General features: G+C 44.2%; 1 protein-coding gene across 2 annotated transcripts in view; it reads left to right on the top strand.

The window, feature by feature from the left end:
* Positions 1–2,533: 2,533 nt before the first annotated feature.
* Positions 2,534–16,736, top strand: part of GRK5 (G protein-coupled receptor kinase 5) — a 160,434-nt gene continuing 146,231 nt past the window's right edge. For both annotated transcript variants that reach the window (XM_074831393.1, XM_074831394.1), the window contains exon 1: positions 2,534–2,722. In XM_074831393.1, the coding sequence (XP_074687494.1) occupies positions 2,671–2,722 (52 nt within the window). In that variant the 5' untranslated portion in view covers positions 2,534–2,670. The remainder of the gene's footprint in view (positions 2,723–16,736) is intronic.

The following is a 16,736-nucleotide window of genomic DNA, read 5'->3' on the forward strand; positions in this document are numbered from 1 at the left end:
AGAGCTCAGCTTTTCACTCCCTGCACTCAGCCACATTTAAGTGACGTGACTGCCCCTCATCCACTTCAATGCAAAGTCACCCAGTTTAGTTGAAATAACCTCTCTGGCAGCAGCACAACACTCTGCTCAGTTGCTGCCCCTGCTTCTGACGGGACCGTGCGACTGTGCCTTTGGCTGCCCGGAGCGCAACGTGCCTCAGAGCTGCGCCGTTCATGAACGCTAGGTAGCTCCGTGGGATTTCTGAACCCCCTCTGATCCATTGTAACTCTTTTGATAAATCTATTTACCCTTTCAATAATTAAATAAACGTTCACCAAATGTGTAGGACAACAGCAGCATGCTGGAGTCAGACTTCTGTCCCACAGGGCAACGCTGCAGAGGACTCTGTGTGGCCACCACTTGAGTATGTAGAGGTACACATAGATAATAGGTAAAAGAGATGCAGCAGAGCCCTCAGGTTCACGTGCTGATTTCCAAGTGCATCTCAAACTCAAGATCTTCAAGATCTGCCCTCTTCATTTGGGCACCTGTATAAAAGTTACACACCAAAGACAGTCAGTGCTCCCTGTGGAGTCTCCCATGAAGGTAAATCCCTCCCCACTGCAGGCTGGCCTGGGACGTGGCAAGCACACTGAGAGCCCATTGCTGGCAGCAGAAGTTGAGCTTGCTGCAGCAGCAAGTGCTGCTTCACAAAATACTGACCAAGACAAGTGTGTTCATTTCTCCTTTGGGGAGAGGAGTTGCTTGTAGCATTAGAAACATTGTACGTAGTAGAAGGTGTAACTGTGTCTCCCAACAGCAGCCACGCTGTGATGCTGGTGGTGTCCTTCTGATGACCATTAGTGGGAGGCTGGGCAGGGATGTGAAATGTGCTTATAACCTGAGTGTCGTGTGCTCTGCTTGCAAGCAGCATCAGTTCTTGCACACAAGTGGTCAAACAACAAGCAGGGCAGACACTCCTTAGGAACCTCATCTCTGTGCTAAGGCTCTGGTTTCCAGGAAGCAATTTTTCCCTTAAGAATTATTTAATCAGAGAAAAATCTTCCGGTACTTACAGACACAACTGCTGCTATATAGAACTTGGCATTACAAGGAAAGGAACAACAACATGGCAGGGCTTCCAGAGGCTGAACACTTTCTGAAGCAATAGGAGAGATGATGTGGAAGATTGTACGTAGCAGTGCCACCAGCTATGCACAATAACTTTCAAAGTTCTAACCCTTGACACTTAATCAGGTACAAAAGGCATTTATTGTAGCCATTTTATCCTAATGCCAAAGGTATTACTCATTAAATGCATTTCTCATTTATTTCCTGGGTTCAGAAAATGTGTTCTAGGCAGTGTGCAAGGTCTGCTATTGCAAGTCATTTCTACCTGGTCGTAGAAATATGATTGGTACAATAAAAAAAGAAGAAAAAAGAAAAAGTAGTGCCTATGCTCCACTTACAAGAAAGTGCATGTTAATTCGATTTGCTTCACGTGAGTTTAATCAATGCAAATATAGATGGGGGAAGAGTGTAAGTGAGAGTAATGGGTCGGTTTTATTCCTCTTTCTGTGCTTGACCTGCTGAATCAATCTACCCCGTTGCCAGGAAAATCAGAATCATGCTGACACGAGCATCTGTCCTATATAGATGGAAGAGAATTTATGTTGTAATGTAGCACTTAAAATTCACAAACTTTCCACAAGTGGCTGATGTCTCACGCAACTGCTTACCAGGATAAAAAAACCTGGTGTGGCAGAAAAGATGGGATTCCCTCGGGTACTTCCTTCGGGGACTTCTAACACCCGCAGGAAGGGGAGAAGCCCGTGTCTCCAGCCTGAGGAGGAGGGCGCGCAGCGCAGCGCAGCGGGGCGGGGGATGAAGAAGAAATCTGCCGGGTTTGGGGGGATTCCTTCGCTCGGGTGTGGGCACCTGTGAGGCGGGGACGAGCCCCGGGGGTGCGGGGCCGGTCCGGTTCCGCCGCCGCGGGGTGGCGCCCGTCCCCAGGGCTGCGCTGAGCCGCGCCGCCGCCGTCGGGGCCGCGCCGCGGGGAGCCCCGCGCATCGCTCCGCGCATCGCTCCGCGGGCTCCCGCCGCGACGAACCCTCCCCCCCGCCCCCATGCCCTCCACTCCTCGCCCCCCACCGGCTCCCACCGCCCAGGGACGCTCCGGCCGGCCCGTCTCCACGCCCGCTCCCTCCCCTGGGCGGGCGCTCGCCGCCCCTCCGCGGCGCCGCTGCGCGGCCGCGGAACCGACGCCAGGTGCGGTGGGGGCCGCTCTAGGACTACACGTCCCGGCGTGCCCGGCCCCGCGGAGCTGGCGGCGGCGGGGATGGCGCCTGCGCGGGGCCGCTCCGCGGTGCCACACCCCCGGGGGAGGGAGGCAGGAGCGCCCGAGCCCTCAAACCACCGGGGAGCCCGCGGGGCGGAGGAGGAGGAGGATGGAGTAGCGGAGTGGGGCGCCGCGGGAGCAGATAGCGCGGGGAGCGCCGGCTCCGCCCGGGGGAGCGCGGAGGAGGAGGAGGAGGGAGGCGGAGGAGGAGGAGGAGGAGGAGGAAGGCAGGGATCATGCACGGGGGGATAAGGCGCTAGGGGCAGGAGGCGAGTGGTCGCCCGGAGACTCCGCATCTCGGGAGTGACGTCCTGCTGCAGTGCCCTGCCTGCCTACGCTGCCCGAGCTCGTCAATGGAGCTGGAAAACATCGTTGCCAACACCGTCTTGCTGAAAGCCAGGGAAGGTGAGAGAGCGGCGGGCGGGGAGGGCAGGGCAAGGAGGAGGTGAGCTGGGGGGGGGCTGGAGCATCCTTGTCGCAGTCGCCCCTCCGCCGAGCGATGCCCGTGGGGCTGCGCGCCCGGTCCCGCCGGCGGCGGCTTTCGGGGTGCCATGTGGCCGTGGAAAAACGGGTCGTTGGAGGGAGAACCCTCGTTGAAAAGGAAAATAGCGCTTTCCCCCGCTGCGTGCGGAGGTTTGGGAAAGGAAGTGAATGAGATTGCAGAGATTACAATATTCACCCATCTCTTCCTTCCCTTTCCCCCCCCCCCCCCCCCACCTCCCCCCCACCTCAAATCTGGTCCCACAGATTGTGCTATTTCAGCGTCTATTGTTAAAGGTCAGCTGCAGATGCATTCATTCAAAAGGGCTTAGCAAATCTGCAAATAGCTTTCCGCGCCGTGTGGTGAGCCCGGCAGGCTCGTATCGCCCCAACGTACAGTCATTGCCTTATTCGGCGTTATTAGGTGATATCATGTTGCTGCAAACATGCCCATTGTTGCGAGTGTGTTTGTCCCCAGCCGGAGCCGGGCGGAGGGGCCGGGGGGGTTCAGCCCCCAGCCTGCGGCTGCCCCGGGGAGCCCCGCTTGGCAGCGGGGCCGGCGGCGGGGAGCTCGCTGGACTGGACTGGGGGGGTGGGAGGTGTTGGGGAGCTGCCTCCCCCCCGCCGCCCTCCCCCGCGGCAGCCGCCGTGGCCGGGCGGTTGGATGCTCCGGGGGATGCCGGTGCCGCCGCCGCTCCGCACGGTGCGCGTTAAATATACGCTCGGGTGCCGGCCGCGCCGCGGGGCTCTCTCGAACATCTTCCCCCCCCCCCCCCCCCCCCGCCCCGAAACCTGCAAATCCGAGCCCCGATAACTGCCGGCAGATCGGGATCGCTGGGTTTTTCTCCCTCTCTTCGCGGCGGGGGGGGTGTGGAACGGACGTGCTGCCCTCCCTCCGCGCACGAAGGAGATCTCACCGCGGGCGCGGAGCCGGGCGCTGCCCGCGGCGGGGGCTCGGTGCTCCCCGCTCCTCCGGGAGCATCCCCCCGCACCGCGCTCTGCTGGGTGGGACACGCCGCGCACAAGCAACACGTCCCCCGGTTGCAGCATCGCGGCCGGGATGCGAGCGTTTGCTGCCGGCTGCAACCCGGGTTTATGTATGTATTTATTTACTTGCTTACTGTTTAACAACAGACCCTTTCCCAAGCCTTTATTCAAACTTCTAGTCCCTGAAAATACTTGCTAGACTGGGCATTTTTAGGTGCGGTATAACCTGCAGCCTTTTTTTTTTTTTTCCTCCCCCCCCCCCCGCCCCACTGTCCTCTGAAGTGCCTGGAACAGCTACCGAGGCCGGGGACCGCTCGGGTGGACTTCACTCTGAAGCTATGCAAGCACCAGTAAAGCAATATTGGTTTTGTAAAAGGAATAATTCAACTAGCCCTCCCCTGGAGTGATCCTTTTGCTGGGAAAATAGTTCAAGCCGTAAAATAATGTTTATATAACTCATGGGCTGTTGAACTTGTGAGGCTTAGCTAAAGAGTAAAGTCCTGAGATCCTCCCAAAAAAGCTCTATAAATAATAAGGGCAAAGGTGTTATTCCATTCAGCAGATCAGTGAATTGTAACTTTCTGACTTCTGATGGAGCATTTTTATTTTCTGTTGTCATTTTTAATATTGTTTAGGATGCGGTTGTTGCTACCAGCAATACAATACTAGTTTGGATTTCAGTAGACTTGAGGAATACTTTAAAGGACTGGTATTAATTACAGTTATTGTGTGTTGTTTTCAGAGAGCCAATTTTTTGCAAGTAATTTTAAGTGTGCCACTCAGTTTTATGGCCTTTTTCTACCATCCTCAGCAAGATGATAACGGTAACACTGTTTTATTGTATTAAAGTCATATTAAAGAAGCTGTTAGCTATGATCCAAATGGCAGAACTTTATCAAGATTTACTCCAAACTATATTCCAACTTTTCTTTTAACCGCGAATGAAGCTCCAACAACATTTTTTTGAGGCCTGGTGCTTATTTATTTTTAAAGCTCTTTTGGAGGGGGTGTGAAATTTTTTGAAATGAAGAACAGAGGGCAAGTTATGTACCTGACATCACAGCCACAAGTATTATGCCTGTATTGCGTACGCTTCCACATTTTTAGTTATCGCTGCAAGCTGCTGTGAGTGAAGTATTTTTAAAATTTGCAGGGAGTAATGTAGGTGGATGTCATTGCAGAGGAAGATGATGGACAGCATATGGAAGACCAAAAGTAAAAAATAATTAATATATTGAGGATTATGGTATCTAAAAATGTTTGTTCCAGGTCCTGCAGGCTCCATCAATAGATTTAGCTGGGTGAACATGTAGCCAAAGCCAAGTACGTGCATGTGTGTTTCCACTTGCTAAGTCAAAAGTAAAAGCTGTATTAGCTCAATTACGTGCTGGTTGGTGCCTGCGATGTGGTACTTAACGTCAGAAGAAGGAAAATGATGGGATCCACTCTGCAGACGTTAGCAAAAGCAGAATTTTTATCACAGTTGCAGGGGGAACACAAACTCAATATCAGTAGCAAAAGGGAAATTTCAGATTAGTCTCAAAGTGAGGTTTAGGTAGACCTGCAACACAAGAGTCCAGCAGTGAGGACTTTTGTAAGGGACTCAGAAGTAGGGCTGAGTGACCACCACAAACATTTTCTAGCAAATATTGGTTTAATTTTTGCAACTCATTTGCTTTGGCCTTGGTAGCATTTTTTTCTTTCTGTGATCCCTTGTGTAAGTTCCTTTGTGACTAAGTTTGTTCTAAAGCAAGCCCCGATGCAAAGTGAATTTTTTAGCTGAAATACCAGGAAGCAAGTTTTATAACTGTTGTACAAATACTTGCACTTGAATCCTGACGATTATGACGAGAAGCACACCCAGAATTAACTGATGCCATGTGATACATGAGTAATCTTATTAGAGCAATGAAAAGAATAAATGCAGTTCACATCAAAAATGTATTTCATGGAATAATTTTGAACAGAGAATAAATTTCAGGAAATCTTCATCTTTTTGCAGAATATGAAGTTTTTGACTCAAAATTACATGAGTTACTTGTTATACTCACAAGTCTGCCAGTCTGAATGCGTAAAAAATGGAGCTTTATTGCATTTGAAAATTTGTTTATAATTTATTAGGAACAAATTTATGCTGTTTCCTCAATTATCATTTCTCATTTCTTGGGTGCAAAATCCCATTTCACAAATCACTAGTCCCTCTTAGGACTGAATAGAAAATACATCTGGTTTAATTATAGGAACCAAATAGGTATCTGGGACTATCTCATATTGCCTGGGGAAAAGAATAAACAGAGAAGGGAAGACAAGAAAGATGAGAATCATAAAAAGAAAAACAAAATAATAATTGCAGTCATTCTCGGTTGAGTAAGACCCCCAACTTATGAGGTGGTGAAACATTTATTTGGATCTTTTCATGAGCCTTCTTGTTTCTGTGTCTCAGCAATGATGTCTGAACCACAGAACCATCTAGCTGTTGGTAATGGAGATACACCGTGCTGCTAGCAACGAATCCAGGTTGGTGAATGAATCCCAATTAATTTTCCCAATTTAAGGTTGCTTGACAGAGGACATCATTAGAACCAAGGAGCCAATGGAGGGGTCCAGGAAAGACCAAGGACTGAGTCTCCCAACATTTCAGAGGAACTTTAACAGCCCTAACCGAGGGAAGACTTAAAACACATCTGGAGAATCATGAATTTTCCCCTGCCTGTCAAAAACAATAAGCTGATAAAAGACAAGTCTTTCAAAGAGGCTGATGATTAAACTATGATGTTTATATGAAAAACAAACATTATGGTCAAATAAGCACGGCCAAGGCATGGTGATTACCTGGATACTCTTCCTCATGATCCATTCTTTCCTAGCCATAGGATCACTCTTCCCTCTTGTTACTTGCTGCTTCTGTGGACATGAACTTTCTTAGACAAGCTGAAACACATTTTAAAACCCAAATACCACTTGACTCTGAAATTTCAAAATCCTTTGCAAATTTGTACAAACAGACAATTTCCACCACTTCAAATTTTTAGTGATAGTTAAATTAGTCATCATGGTTATGGCTTTTAAACAGCTGATTTGGAAGATAAACTATTGTTTTCCTCAGACCTGGGGTTTCTAAAGTGCAAAGTTTACCATGTAAACCTGGTAAAAAGAAAGAAAAAATCAACTTGCAACCACTAAAACACAATGCAAATAGATTTTTTTTTTTCTCCTTTTTAGGTAGAGTGGAATTATAAAATAAGCTTATTTATGGCACCCAATCAGAGCCTTTGATCAGTCTAGCCAAAAGGGGCAACATCTTTATATATAAAATCTCTCAGAATTTTGTGATGAGTGCACACTGATGCCATGTAACATGCAAAATGTGCCTGTTCATAAATTGCTGTATTTTTAGCTTGCTTTTTCAGGATGATCACAGGCGAGATTTGTGCTTGTCCTTGTTGGCAAAAGACTAGCAATAAATCCTAAACAAGAAGCGTGATTGCTTTCCAAGAACTTGGCTGCAGAGCAATTGGAAAAAGGGCCATAGAACAATGAAAAGCATATTTTGAAGGAAAGAAGGTGACTATAGTGACAGCCAAAACCCTGTGGAGAATATGATTATTGCAACTTAACTTTAGCGACTTCATTAACCAGTGCTTTGAATGCAGAATCTAAGGTCCTGTCCTGCATCCCTTGATATAAAAACAAAGTGCTTTGTAAAGAAAATGTTGTCTCTCTAAGTGGAGGAAGCTTGCGTGCAGTGACTCAGTTTAGTTTTCTTTTTGGAGTTCAAGAGAAGCTCTCACCACTGCAATAGCTTTAAAAAAATATTTCAAGAATGGAATCGGCCATTACTTCAGATGCAACAGGGTGCTTTTAAGCAGTAGTTTTTAAAAAAAGGAGATTTCTTTTCAAGCCTGCAACCATTTCTTTCTGGGGAAAAAAGATATCCAGAAGAGTCCAGAATGTTTCATTGTATTTTAATCAAGGAAATTCAGAAAACAGCATTCTTCAGGCCTTTGTGAAATGAATGTGTAACTCTGATGACTTCAAGATCTCCTTTTACAGAAGGGACTTATTTCTGTAGCCATACCTGGCTTAGAGCAAGTGTGTGTGTCTGTGTGGGTATGTGTCTGTGTGTAGAACTGGCTTCAAATCCCTTTCCATGTTTGGTGGTTTGTGTTTTTTTTTTTTTTTTTTAATAGCAGGGCTGATGTAGAGCAAGTTAGAACTGCTGCAGCTGTGCCCTTGGTGGGCACTCTGTTTTTCTGGGGTTCTCCCTGTGGTCACCTGCACCAGTTTGCAGTCATGGGCAGCAGGTCCTGGGGTGTGGCAGTGCTGGACGAACCAAGAGTTCTTCCACCCAAACTTCATTACTGAAGAGGGGACTATGTCCCTTCATGTGCGTTGCTGCTGTGGAACTGTGGTGTTATGACCTAATTGCTATCTAGCCTGTTGGGCTCGTACGCATTTTAAAAAATATTTAGTACTGAGCTGTGATGGTCTCTCAGGTTATTAACACATCGAAGCTATTAGCTAGTAAAACTTCTAGAACAAATGTTAACTATGGAGGTTTGAATAGAGCTACTTACAGCTGCTCCATTAATCTCATGTGATTGCTTTCCTCGAGTGCAAATAAATCTAGGAAGAGACTGCCTGTCTTTGTTATCAATATGTTCCTTTTCTGAGAAGGTTTTAACTTAGTGTTGCTGAAACTGTCCACTCGGAAAATAATTTTCAGTATTTGTACAAGACATAGACACAATTTTGTGATTGTATCTAGCTTTTTGTATTAATTAGGAATATTCTGAGGTAATTTAGGCAAAAATGTCTGAAGGAGGTGGTTTTAGGGATGCTCTACTGAGAGTGTTACCAGGCCAGCAGCACTTGGACCAAACTAAGGTGTGTGTCTGTGATGGACAGCTCCAGAATGAAAGCCTCAACCACAGTCTCGCCCTGAGATGGGCACCACCACAACTGTCCATGCCTTTGGCACCAGTGAGTGGGTGCATGGGTGTGCACTGCCCCATTTTGAAGGCAGTGAAGAAGAAACAGCTAAAGAGGAATGCAACAGCTCTGACTCTGCTGTTTCTAGACCCTGGGGGTATGTTATACCTGTTCAGTGGCTGACCTTGCTTACTTTTTCCTTTATACCTGCAGACAGTACAATGGGTTACTACTTGGGGAAAAAAAAAACCCAAAAACCAAACCAAACAAAAAAACCCATCCCTGCATCATTTCAGTCTTGCTTCTTGGAAGATGAGCTCCCTTTCCAGGTACTGCTTTGCTAGCTAAGATCTGCTAATGATTTATCTTTCCCCAACTCAAAAGATGAACATCTGCGTGCTGAGGGCTTTGATGCTTGCAGTGAAGGGTCTGAAGCTCCAATCGTGTATTCAGACTTATTAATACTTATGTGCTCTGATTCTCATAAAAGCTGAATGCTAGGATGCAGTCAGGGTCCTTCTGCATGTGTAGAGACAGAAGTTGTAGTATTATTGCTTGGCTGACATGTATTTAGGCATGTAGTTGATTCTTCTCCTATACTATTTTTATGCCAGTGTTACTCTGTGAATGACTTCTGGTTTGTATTGATCCAAAGAAAGCTACTGAAGCTCTAATTTAAGTGCAAGTAGTGGTGCTAAAGTCAATGGGATTATTTCCATAGCTGAAATATTCTCAAAATCATGTCAGGATCCATATTGGTGCATTGAAAAAGTTTAAAAGCAAATTATTTTATCAAAGCAGTTACTGTCTTTATAAAATATTAGTCAAATCCAACCAAATAAACAAGGGTTCTGGATAGGAAATGCAACCCTTTCATCCTTTTTTTTTTTTGTCAATGAAAATGGGAGTTAAGGATCTAACTTGTGCTCATCTGTGAGATATTCCCCTGGATCTCTATTTCAAAAATATTCTATACGCTGTATGAGTTCTCTGTGTAGCAGTGGGTAAGAATTGACTGCTCCTTATTTTTACAGGCACATGATCTAAATGATAACAAGATGATATAATCCTAATATTTCTTTAAGACCACAGGATGTGAAATTAAATTAAAAGGCCAGGAAAATAAAGAACCCTGCAGTTTGATTACACTCAGCTGGATTATCTTTGTAATTATTTTGCTTGGAAGATTTAAAAATGCATACTGCTTTGTGAGAGAGATTAGGCAGGGAAACCAAAATTAAAGTAAATATTCTAAAGAAAATATTGCAAAGATGATGGGTATTTTACTTAATTTTGAAAGAAAATAAATCTATAGAGTTGCCTGTTAAAATGAAAGGATGGAACAAAACACAGGTGAGGGGGAAGATGGATGAGGCTTCAAAGTCTGTAGAATTGGCTCAGCTGCTCCTAGCTCATATAATGTGTCTTCAGATATAGTTGAAAAACTGTCACAAGCATTTATTCAGGAAAGAAGGGCAGACTAAAAGGAGTAGAAATACAGAGAAGTTCTCGAGACTTAATTTGGACCTGGGAGTGAATAATACAAATAATATTAATGAAGGAAGGGTGGCTGTGCTCTAGGATGAAAATAGTTATTCACAGCTAACTTCTCAGTGGCACAGTGAAGGCTGCAAAATTTGTATATCCATCATTTCCAGCACCTAGAGGTGTGCTTACTATGCATGAGTCCCCCCATGGACTTCATGGGGGGACCACTTGGTGGTTGGAAATGCAGCTTGCTTGTGCTCAGGGATCAGTCAGTTCTCACTGCTGCAGTGCTGTTCCAGCCAGAAAACTGCACCAACATAATTGAGGTGAAACAAACTAGTAGCAGCCTTTGGGAATGGCCTACTATGTCATTTTCTTGTTCTCCATGCATTTTAAGGTTTGAAACAGTTTTGGTATAAAAATGACACCATTTATGGGTTGGTCTCTTGAAGATTTTTCTTGCAGTCCAAGAAATCTTGATATTTCTGTTTAAATTTTTTTTTACTCTCATCTCCTTACTCATCTAATCCCTTTTATACAGTTTTCATTCTCCAGGTACTTTCTGTTTCTCATCAGTTATAATCTTGCCAAGTTTAACAGGTTTTGTTCTTTCCTTCTTCCAGCCCGTCAGCTTGGATGGTCCACCTCAAATTTTGTACAATCAGTCCTCAGGTCAAGGTCAGTCCTCAGGTCAAGTTCCCTCCCAGCAGTGGGTTCCCAGGAGGTGTGCCTAGGGACAGAGTTGGCTGTGCAGGCACTCTGAATCTGCTCCTTACCCCAGCCCACCTCAAAACCAGCTGAAATAGCTGGTCAAACGGGGAGGGGCCCTGGGGAAGAGGCAGCACTGAGGGGGGTACATCAGGGTATTTCTGAGTAGTTTCCATCAGTGAGGCTGCTTCTGGAGTTCCCTGTTGTCCTGAGGATGCTGAAGAGGCAGTTGATAAGCAGTAGCAGCTATTTTTGCATTGGTTGAGTATTATCTTGGATCCCATTGAATGCATGATTTCACTGTGAGCTTGGCTTCTCCTGGCAGGCTGAGGTTATGTTACAAGTTCTAGAAGTTACCTTCTTTTTGGTACAGTACCTCTTTTGCTTAACTACTTGGAGCCAACCTCTACCTTGTGTGGGCATGTAGCACAGTAACTTCTGGGATGCTGTTTACTAGTTCCCAATGCTCCTGGACCATTCCCCTTTTCCTAGCATCGTTCTTCCAGTGAATAAATTTGGATGATTTTGTTTCCTCTCTTTGTTGCAGTAGTCTAAATTTTTTTTTCTAGATCAAAATTCCCATATTTTATTCTTCCCACTTTTCTAATCTTTCTAGTTTATTTTTCCTGTCCTCTGTTTCTGACACCACCTTTGAATTTGAGAAGTCTTTGATGTACTGTTTAGAACATACTTAATTAGCTAGGATTAAATGTCAGTTTACGGGACACATCTAAGGCTTTATGTATTTTCTCTCTTGTATTATCCTCAGTTGTTCTTCGGTCAGTGTTTAGTCTGTGTGACAAGGCTCCTATCTAAAATGACTGAAGTTGTTCTTTTTTTTTCCCCCCACCCTGTGCATGTGTTATGGGAAACCTTCATGATGCTATGGGAAGTCTTTATTTACAATGAAAGCTTTAGACTCTGCCTGACTGAGTGTGCTCCCTCAAGTCTATCTAGCCATCTAGTGTGTTCCAGGAAAGGGACTAACTGCAAGGAGATTGGAGAAACTCTGTGACGTTACAGTTGCGTTCATTTGGCAGCATCTGCAGAAGGCACTGATGGAGAATCTCATCTTGTGAAAAAAGAAAAAAAAAAAAGAAATGCAGCTGGAAGAAGAGATTCAGAAACAAAGGGAAGATGTCAATGATGCCAAGTGAAAACAACAGCAATGGGTGACCCTTCTGTCAGAATACTCCCATAGGCAGTGCAAGGGAACTGACATCTTTAACAGACAGATGAGTTGTAAAGAATGGATGCTACGCTAAATCATCATTTAACCAAGGTTGCCAAAATATGTGGAAGAGAGAGATATATATTTCATATTGGTGCTGTTCAATGCCTGTCATTCAATTTTGTCTTAGGTTTCTGCTGATTTCATCTTCCTATTGCTTTCCTTCTGTTCCCTCATGGGTTTGGTTTTGTTTCTTACTGGGGATGAAGATTAGACTGGGAATTCCTTTCAGCCACTGTAGCTTCTTCCATCTTCTTTAGTTTTGGTTGTTACAGACTATTTCTTTATTTTCCAGTGCTCTGGGTCTCTATGAAGTTGGTTGCCTTTGGTCCAGCAGGAGAGATTCTAGTGATAAGCACAGTAAAAATCAACAGGGTTGCTTTCTATAGGAGTGATCGTGCTACTTGCATGGCAAACCTTTCTCCAGCAGAAATCCAATGGAACAACCTGCCTCTCCTCTTTTGTTGCGAAGCATGATGCAAAAATACAGTTGCTTACCCCACAAGTTTTGCAGAGGAAATTTTACTTGGCTAATAGTTATGGAAAATTAAGATAATCTGAACACTCAGCCTTAATCTATTTACTATTAAAGGAAGAATGATTGTCCAGTGCAACACTTGGAAGCAGTGAAAAAGCTTACAAATACAGGAGTCTGGACTAATCTATGAATAAACCCTTTCTGTCTCCCTCCATAGCAATTCCACACTTACATTTCATCTCTGAATCATGATTTCGAGTTTTCTAAGGATGCCAAGTTATAAATCAGATGTTGATTGAGAATTCCTCATGAAACGCACATCTGGGAAAGTTTGTGCTTTGTTTACTTCACCAGCCGCTAAGTTTTAGAAAGAACTGTCCAGTTGACTTATGTATGATGTAAGCTTCTCTCAAGGTTACAATACACCTTTCCTGGAAGCCTTGTGCATTTAGTGTGTGCATCACCTTTCACTATTTCCTCAATGAGAGACATAGGAATTAAAAAAAAAAACCAAACCAGCAAAAACATCCTTCAGCTCTCTGGTTTGGAGAGCTGGTAATAGAACAGAAAAACGTTTGGAGTAAAGCTGCCTCTTGCCACATGTCATTGACTGACAATGAGTAGCAGCAGGTGCTTGTGGAAAGACATGGATAGAACAATCCTTCCCCAAGCCTATCTTTTCAGCCTCCCACTCCAGGGACTTCCTGAGCAGAAGGTGGCTTTGCCCTATGGTACTTAATAGAGGGATCTGTCCTTTATGAATTTATTTAATCCATTTTTTGACCACATTTATAATTTTGGCCTGAGCAGCTTCCTGTGGCAATGAGTTCCATCATGTAACAAAAGCATGCAAACTTCCCCACATGTGTTCCCTTCATGAGAGATTCTCAGTTGATGTATGACTTATGTTTTGGCATCCTCAGAAAGCAGTCATTGTGAAGACGTGGAAGTGTCTTGGAGGGGAAAGAAAGGGAATTATCTGCAAATCAGTCAAATACTTCTGTGTCTTCTTGTTTTGGTTTTAACGCGTTGATTTAATTGCTTCTGCCCTAATTTCTATTAGGTTATTCATGATTTTATAACCCATAGTAGTCTTTCTCCAGGCAGAGAGGTCCAAGTCTTATCATCTCTGTCCCTTTGCATCTTCTAATTAGGTATCCTTTCTGAAATGGCTGACCAAAACCACACAGTGTGTGTGTGCACCACGGGCAGTGGCACAGTGGTGCTGACCACTTCATACTTTGTTCTTGTCACAGTCTTAACTTGATGTTTGTTTGCTTTTTCTCCCCACTGTCGCAAGTATTCATTACTAGGCCTACTGACAGCGACCTCAGAAATTTGTCTCCTGAGCTGCAATGTTTAATTTAGAGCCCGTCATTTGGTGTATATAGCAAGAGTTGTTTTCCTTCATGCGCAATACTGTGCTGACACAGAATTTAATATCTTTTTTTTTCTAACTCTTAAGTGATTCAATACTGCAACATACTCCTGCAACTCTTCGCAGGCTGTTTTTGTTACAACAGTCCTGAAGAAATTAATCTTGGCAGCAAATGTCATCTTGCTATTTATCTCTTTTCCAGACCATTTATGAATACACTGAATAGTCTGAGTCTTGTTGCAGATCTCTGTGGCACCCCACTAGCAGCCTCGCTCCACTGTCAGATTCTTATCCCTGATTTCCCATCCTGTCAATGGCTACTGACTCACAACAGGGTCTCCTCTCCAGAAACAGTTTAGTTTCTTAAGAGTTGTTGTGAAGGTCATTGCCAGAAAAACACTCTTCAAAAGTGTCACCTGCCCAAGCAGCTTTGACTACAGCCAACTTGTTCTAGAGGTGGAGAAGAAAAGCAAAAACCTGTGAATGAGAAATGTTGGAATTTGCCAGCTGATGGCAGTATTCGAAGGAGCCATCCCTGTGACGTCTGAGGATTGGAAAAAAAATCAGGGTTGTCCCAGGTGAACACTTAAAATGGGCACTGTTCAAATTTACTCATCAAATCTCTGACCATCTGAGGCTGTCATATGGTCAGTGATCACTTCTAATGCTATGGAGGAGCCTGATACATACCAGTAGACCACTGGCCATAACGTGATTAAAAATAAACCCAACCCAAACCTCCCCCTCTGGCCCCAAACTCTGCCAGTCCTGGGGAGGGGGCGGGGGGGAAAGGTGGTTTCAGGTAATTATTCCTCAGGACCTGTTCTCTAAATACTTACCTCTGTCCATGCATATGTGCACAGGATCAACCTCTCTTGTCAGACACCCTAATCTGAAATTTCTAGCAGGTCTTGGGACGTTTGTTATTCTGGCTCATGCAGACCTCCAGCTGCAAATTGTTTATTTGGCTGTGAAGTCTATGAAGTAACAAACTTTGATGGATTCAGCATATTGTTTTCTCTTCCTTCTTTGGGATGCTGTTTGCCTCCAGCTCTCATGGGAAACACATCTCTCTTACCGTATATCATAAATATTAGATGCCTCGAATGAGTGCCAATGTGTGTAGCACAGGTATGAGCCGCGCTCTGCTCACAAGCCTTCCGTGGCAGTCTGCACTGCAAACAGATTGCCTAAAAGTAATGGCGTAATACGCCTGCACAACGCTTTAATGTTTAACCTTGCTATGATTTCAAGTTGCTAATAGTTTATTCTCGCTTATTAGCAGCCTACAGGTTGAATAATACCGTGACACTGGGATTATTCATGGAGTCAAGTGAAGGAAGTAAACCCTGGCTCCATGAGCATAGTTGGGAAAGCAGATAGAGAAATATATTATTTCTTGAGTGACCTCTCTAAGACCTCCTTGTGGTGGTTGGTATAAACAAACTGGTAATTGGAAAGTTTAGAATAAATAGAAGGCAGCTTTCTAAAACTTATGGATGTGCTATGTAAATGACCCTTCCAAAATGAAGCTCAGGTCTATATGTTACAGATCCTTTTCAAAGGGATTGTTTGAATATATTTTTAAGCAAACATTTACCAGATGTGTGAAGGCATGAAGCTTGTTTAGAAGCCCAGAAATATTTTACAAGGTGAGGACAGAGCATGCTTTTGTTTGGAGTCTTTGGCCTACATTTTCAAAAATACTTTGTATTTTTTTTAATATTTTGGTTTTTAAATACAATGAGTTGAGAAGGAATTAAAATGGGGAATGAAATACTGGATGTTATGCTCTGTTAAAATGTATATTCTGTGCAAGGAAGAGCCAAATGTGAGAGGTCTGGCACATTTCTAGGGCCAGATACTGAGGAGGGCAGGTGGTGAAGCTTTGATCTTTGCCCTTCGTTAATCTCCAAGTTTGAGGTTATCGCTCAGGTGTCACGTTTTGAAAGAGGGAGCATAGAAGGTTGCAATGCTGCCTGTGTGAATCTGCTAGTGCAGGCGCAAGCTGAAGATGCCATCCTATAAACACTAAAGCAGGTAAATAAATGAATTTCAGACATGAATAGTCCCATAAGGTGAACAATTTGTTGACAGAGGCAATTTGAGCAATTGCTCATCAGTGAAAGTAAATGCGTCACATCCCAGGCTCTTGCCTGCTTGTGTAAAGAAAGTTGCATTTTGTGTAAGTAGTTAGAGGGCCTGACACCTAATTTCAGCAGATAATTGGAGGAAGACTTTTTTAAGGAGGTTTTGCTTGTTTCATTAAAAATGTGATGAGATTTGCAGACGCTTCTCTTCATTAACATAGATCTGCACTATTACCATTGGATCTTTTAATTTGGGTTGATAGCAAATCACAATGAATGTGTGTTTTAAAAAACACAAGCGATGTATGAACTTCTCTAATATATCATTGCAGATGAAGTTTCTTTTGATCTTAGTAGATGAAGTTCAGCTGGAGGATAAAGCTAATTTTCAGGATTGCATAATTTTGCACAGGGGTGAATTTTGCTTTTAATAAGTCTTACTGTTTCGCTCTGGGGAGGGGGAAGAGGGAGAGGAACAGCTTGACAGGAATCAGTTGTTTTGATTTAAGAGAATGTGAGGAAATGGCATCTTCCAGTAAATACAGATTGTATTAAAGTTGAATACTATGACAAATAGTTTAGACTTAGAACTTCAGATTTGGTATGTAAGCAGAGCAACTCCGCTGAGATTTGTGTGCATTGCTAAG

The sequence above is a fragment of the Strix aluco genome, chromosome 7 (assembly GCF_031877795.1).
Source record: "Strix aluco isolate bStrAlu1 chromosome 7, bStrAlu1.hap1, whole genome shotgun sequence".
NCBI classification, from domain to species: Eukaryota; Metazoa; Chordata; class Aves; order Strigiformes; family Strigidae; genus Strix; species Strix aluco.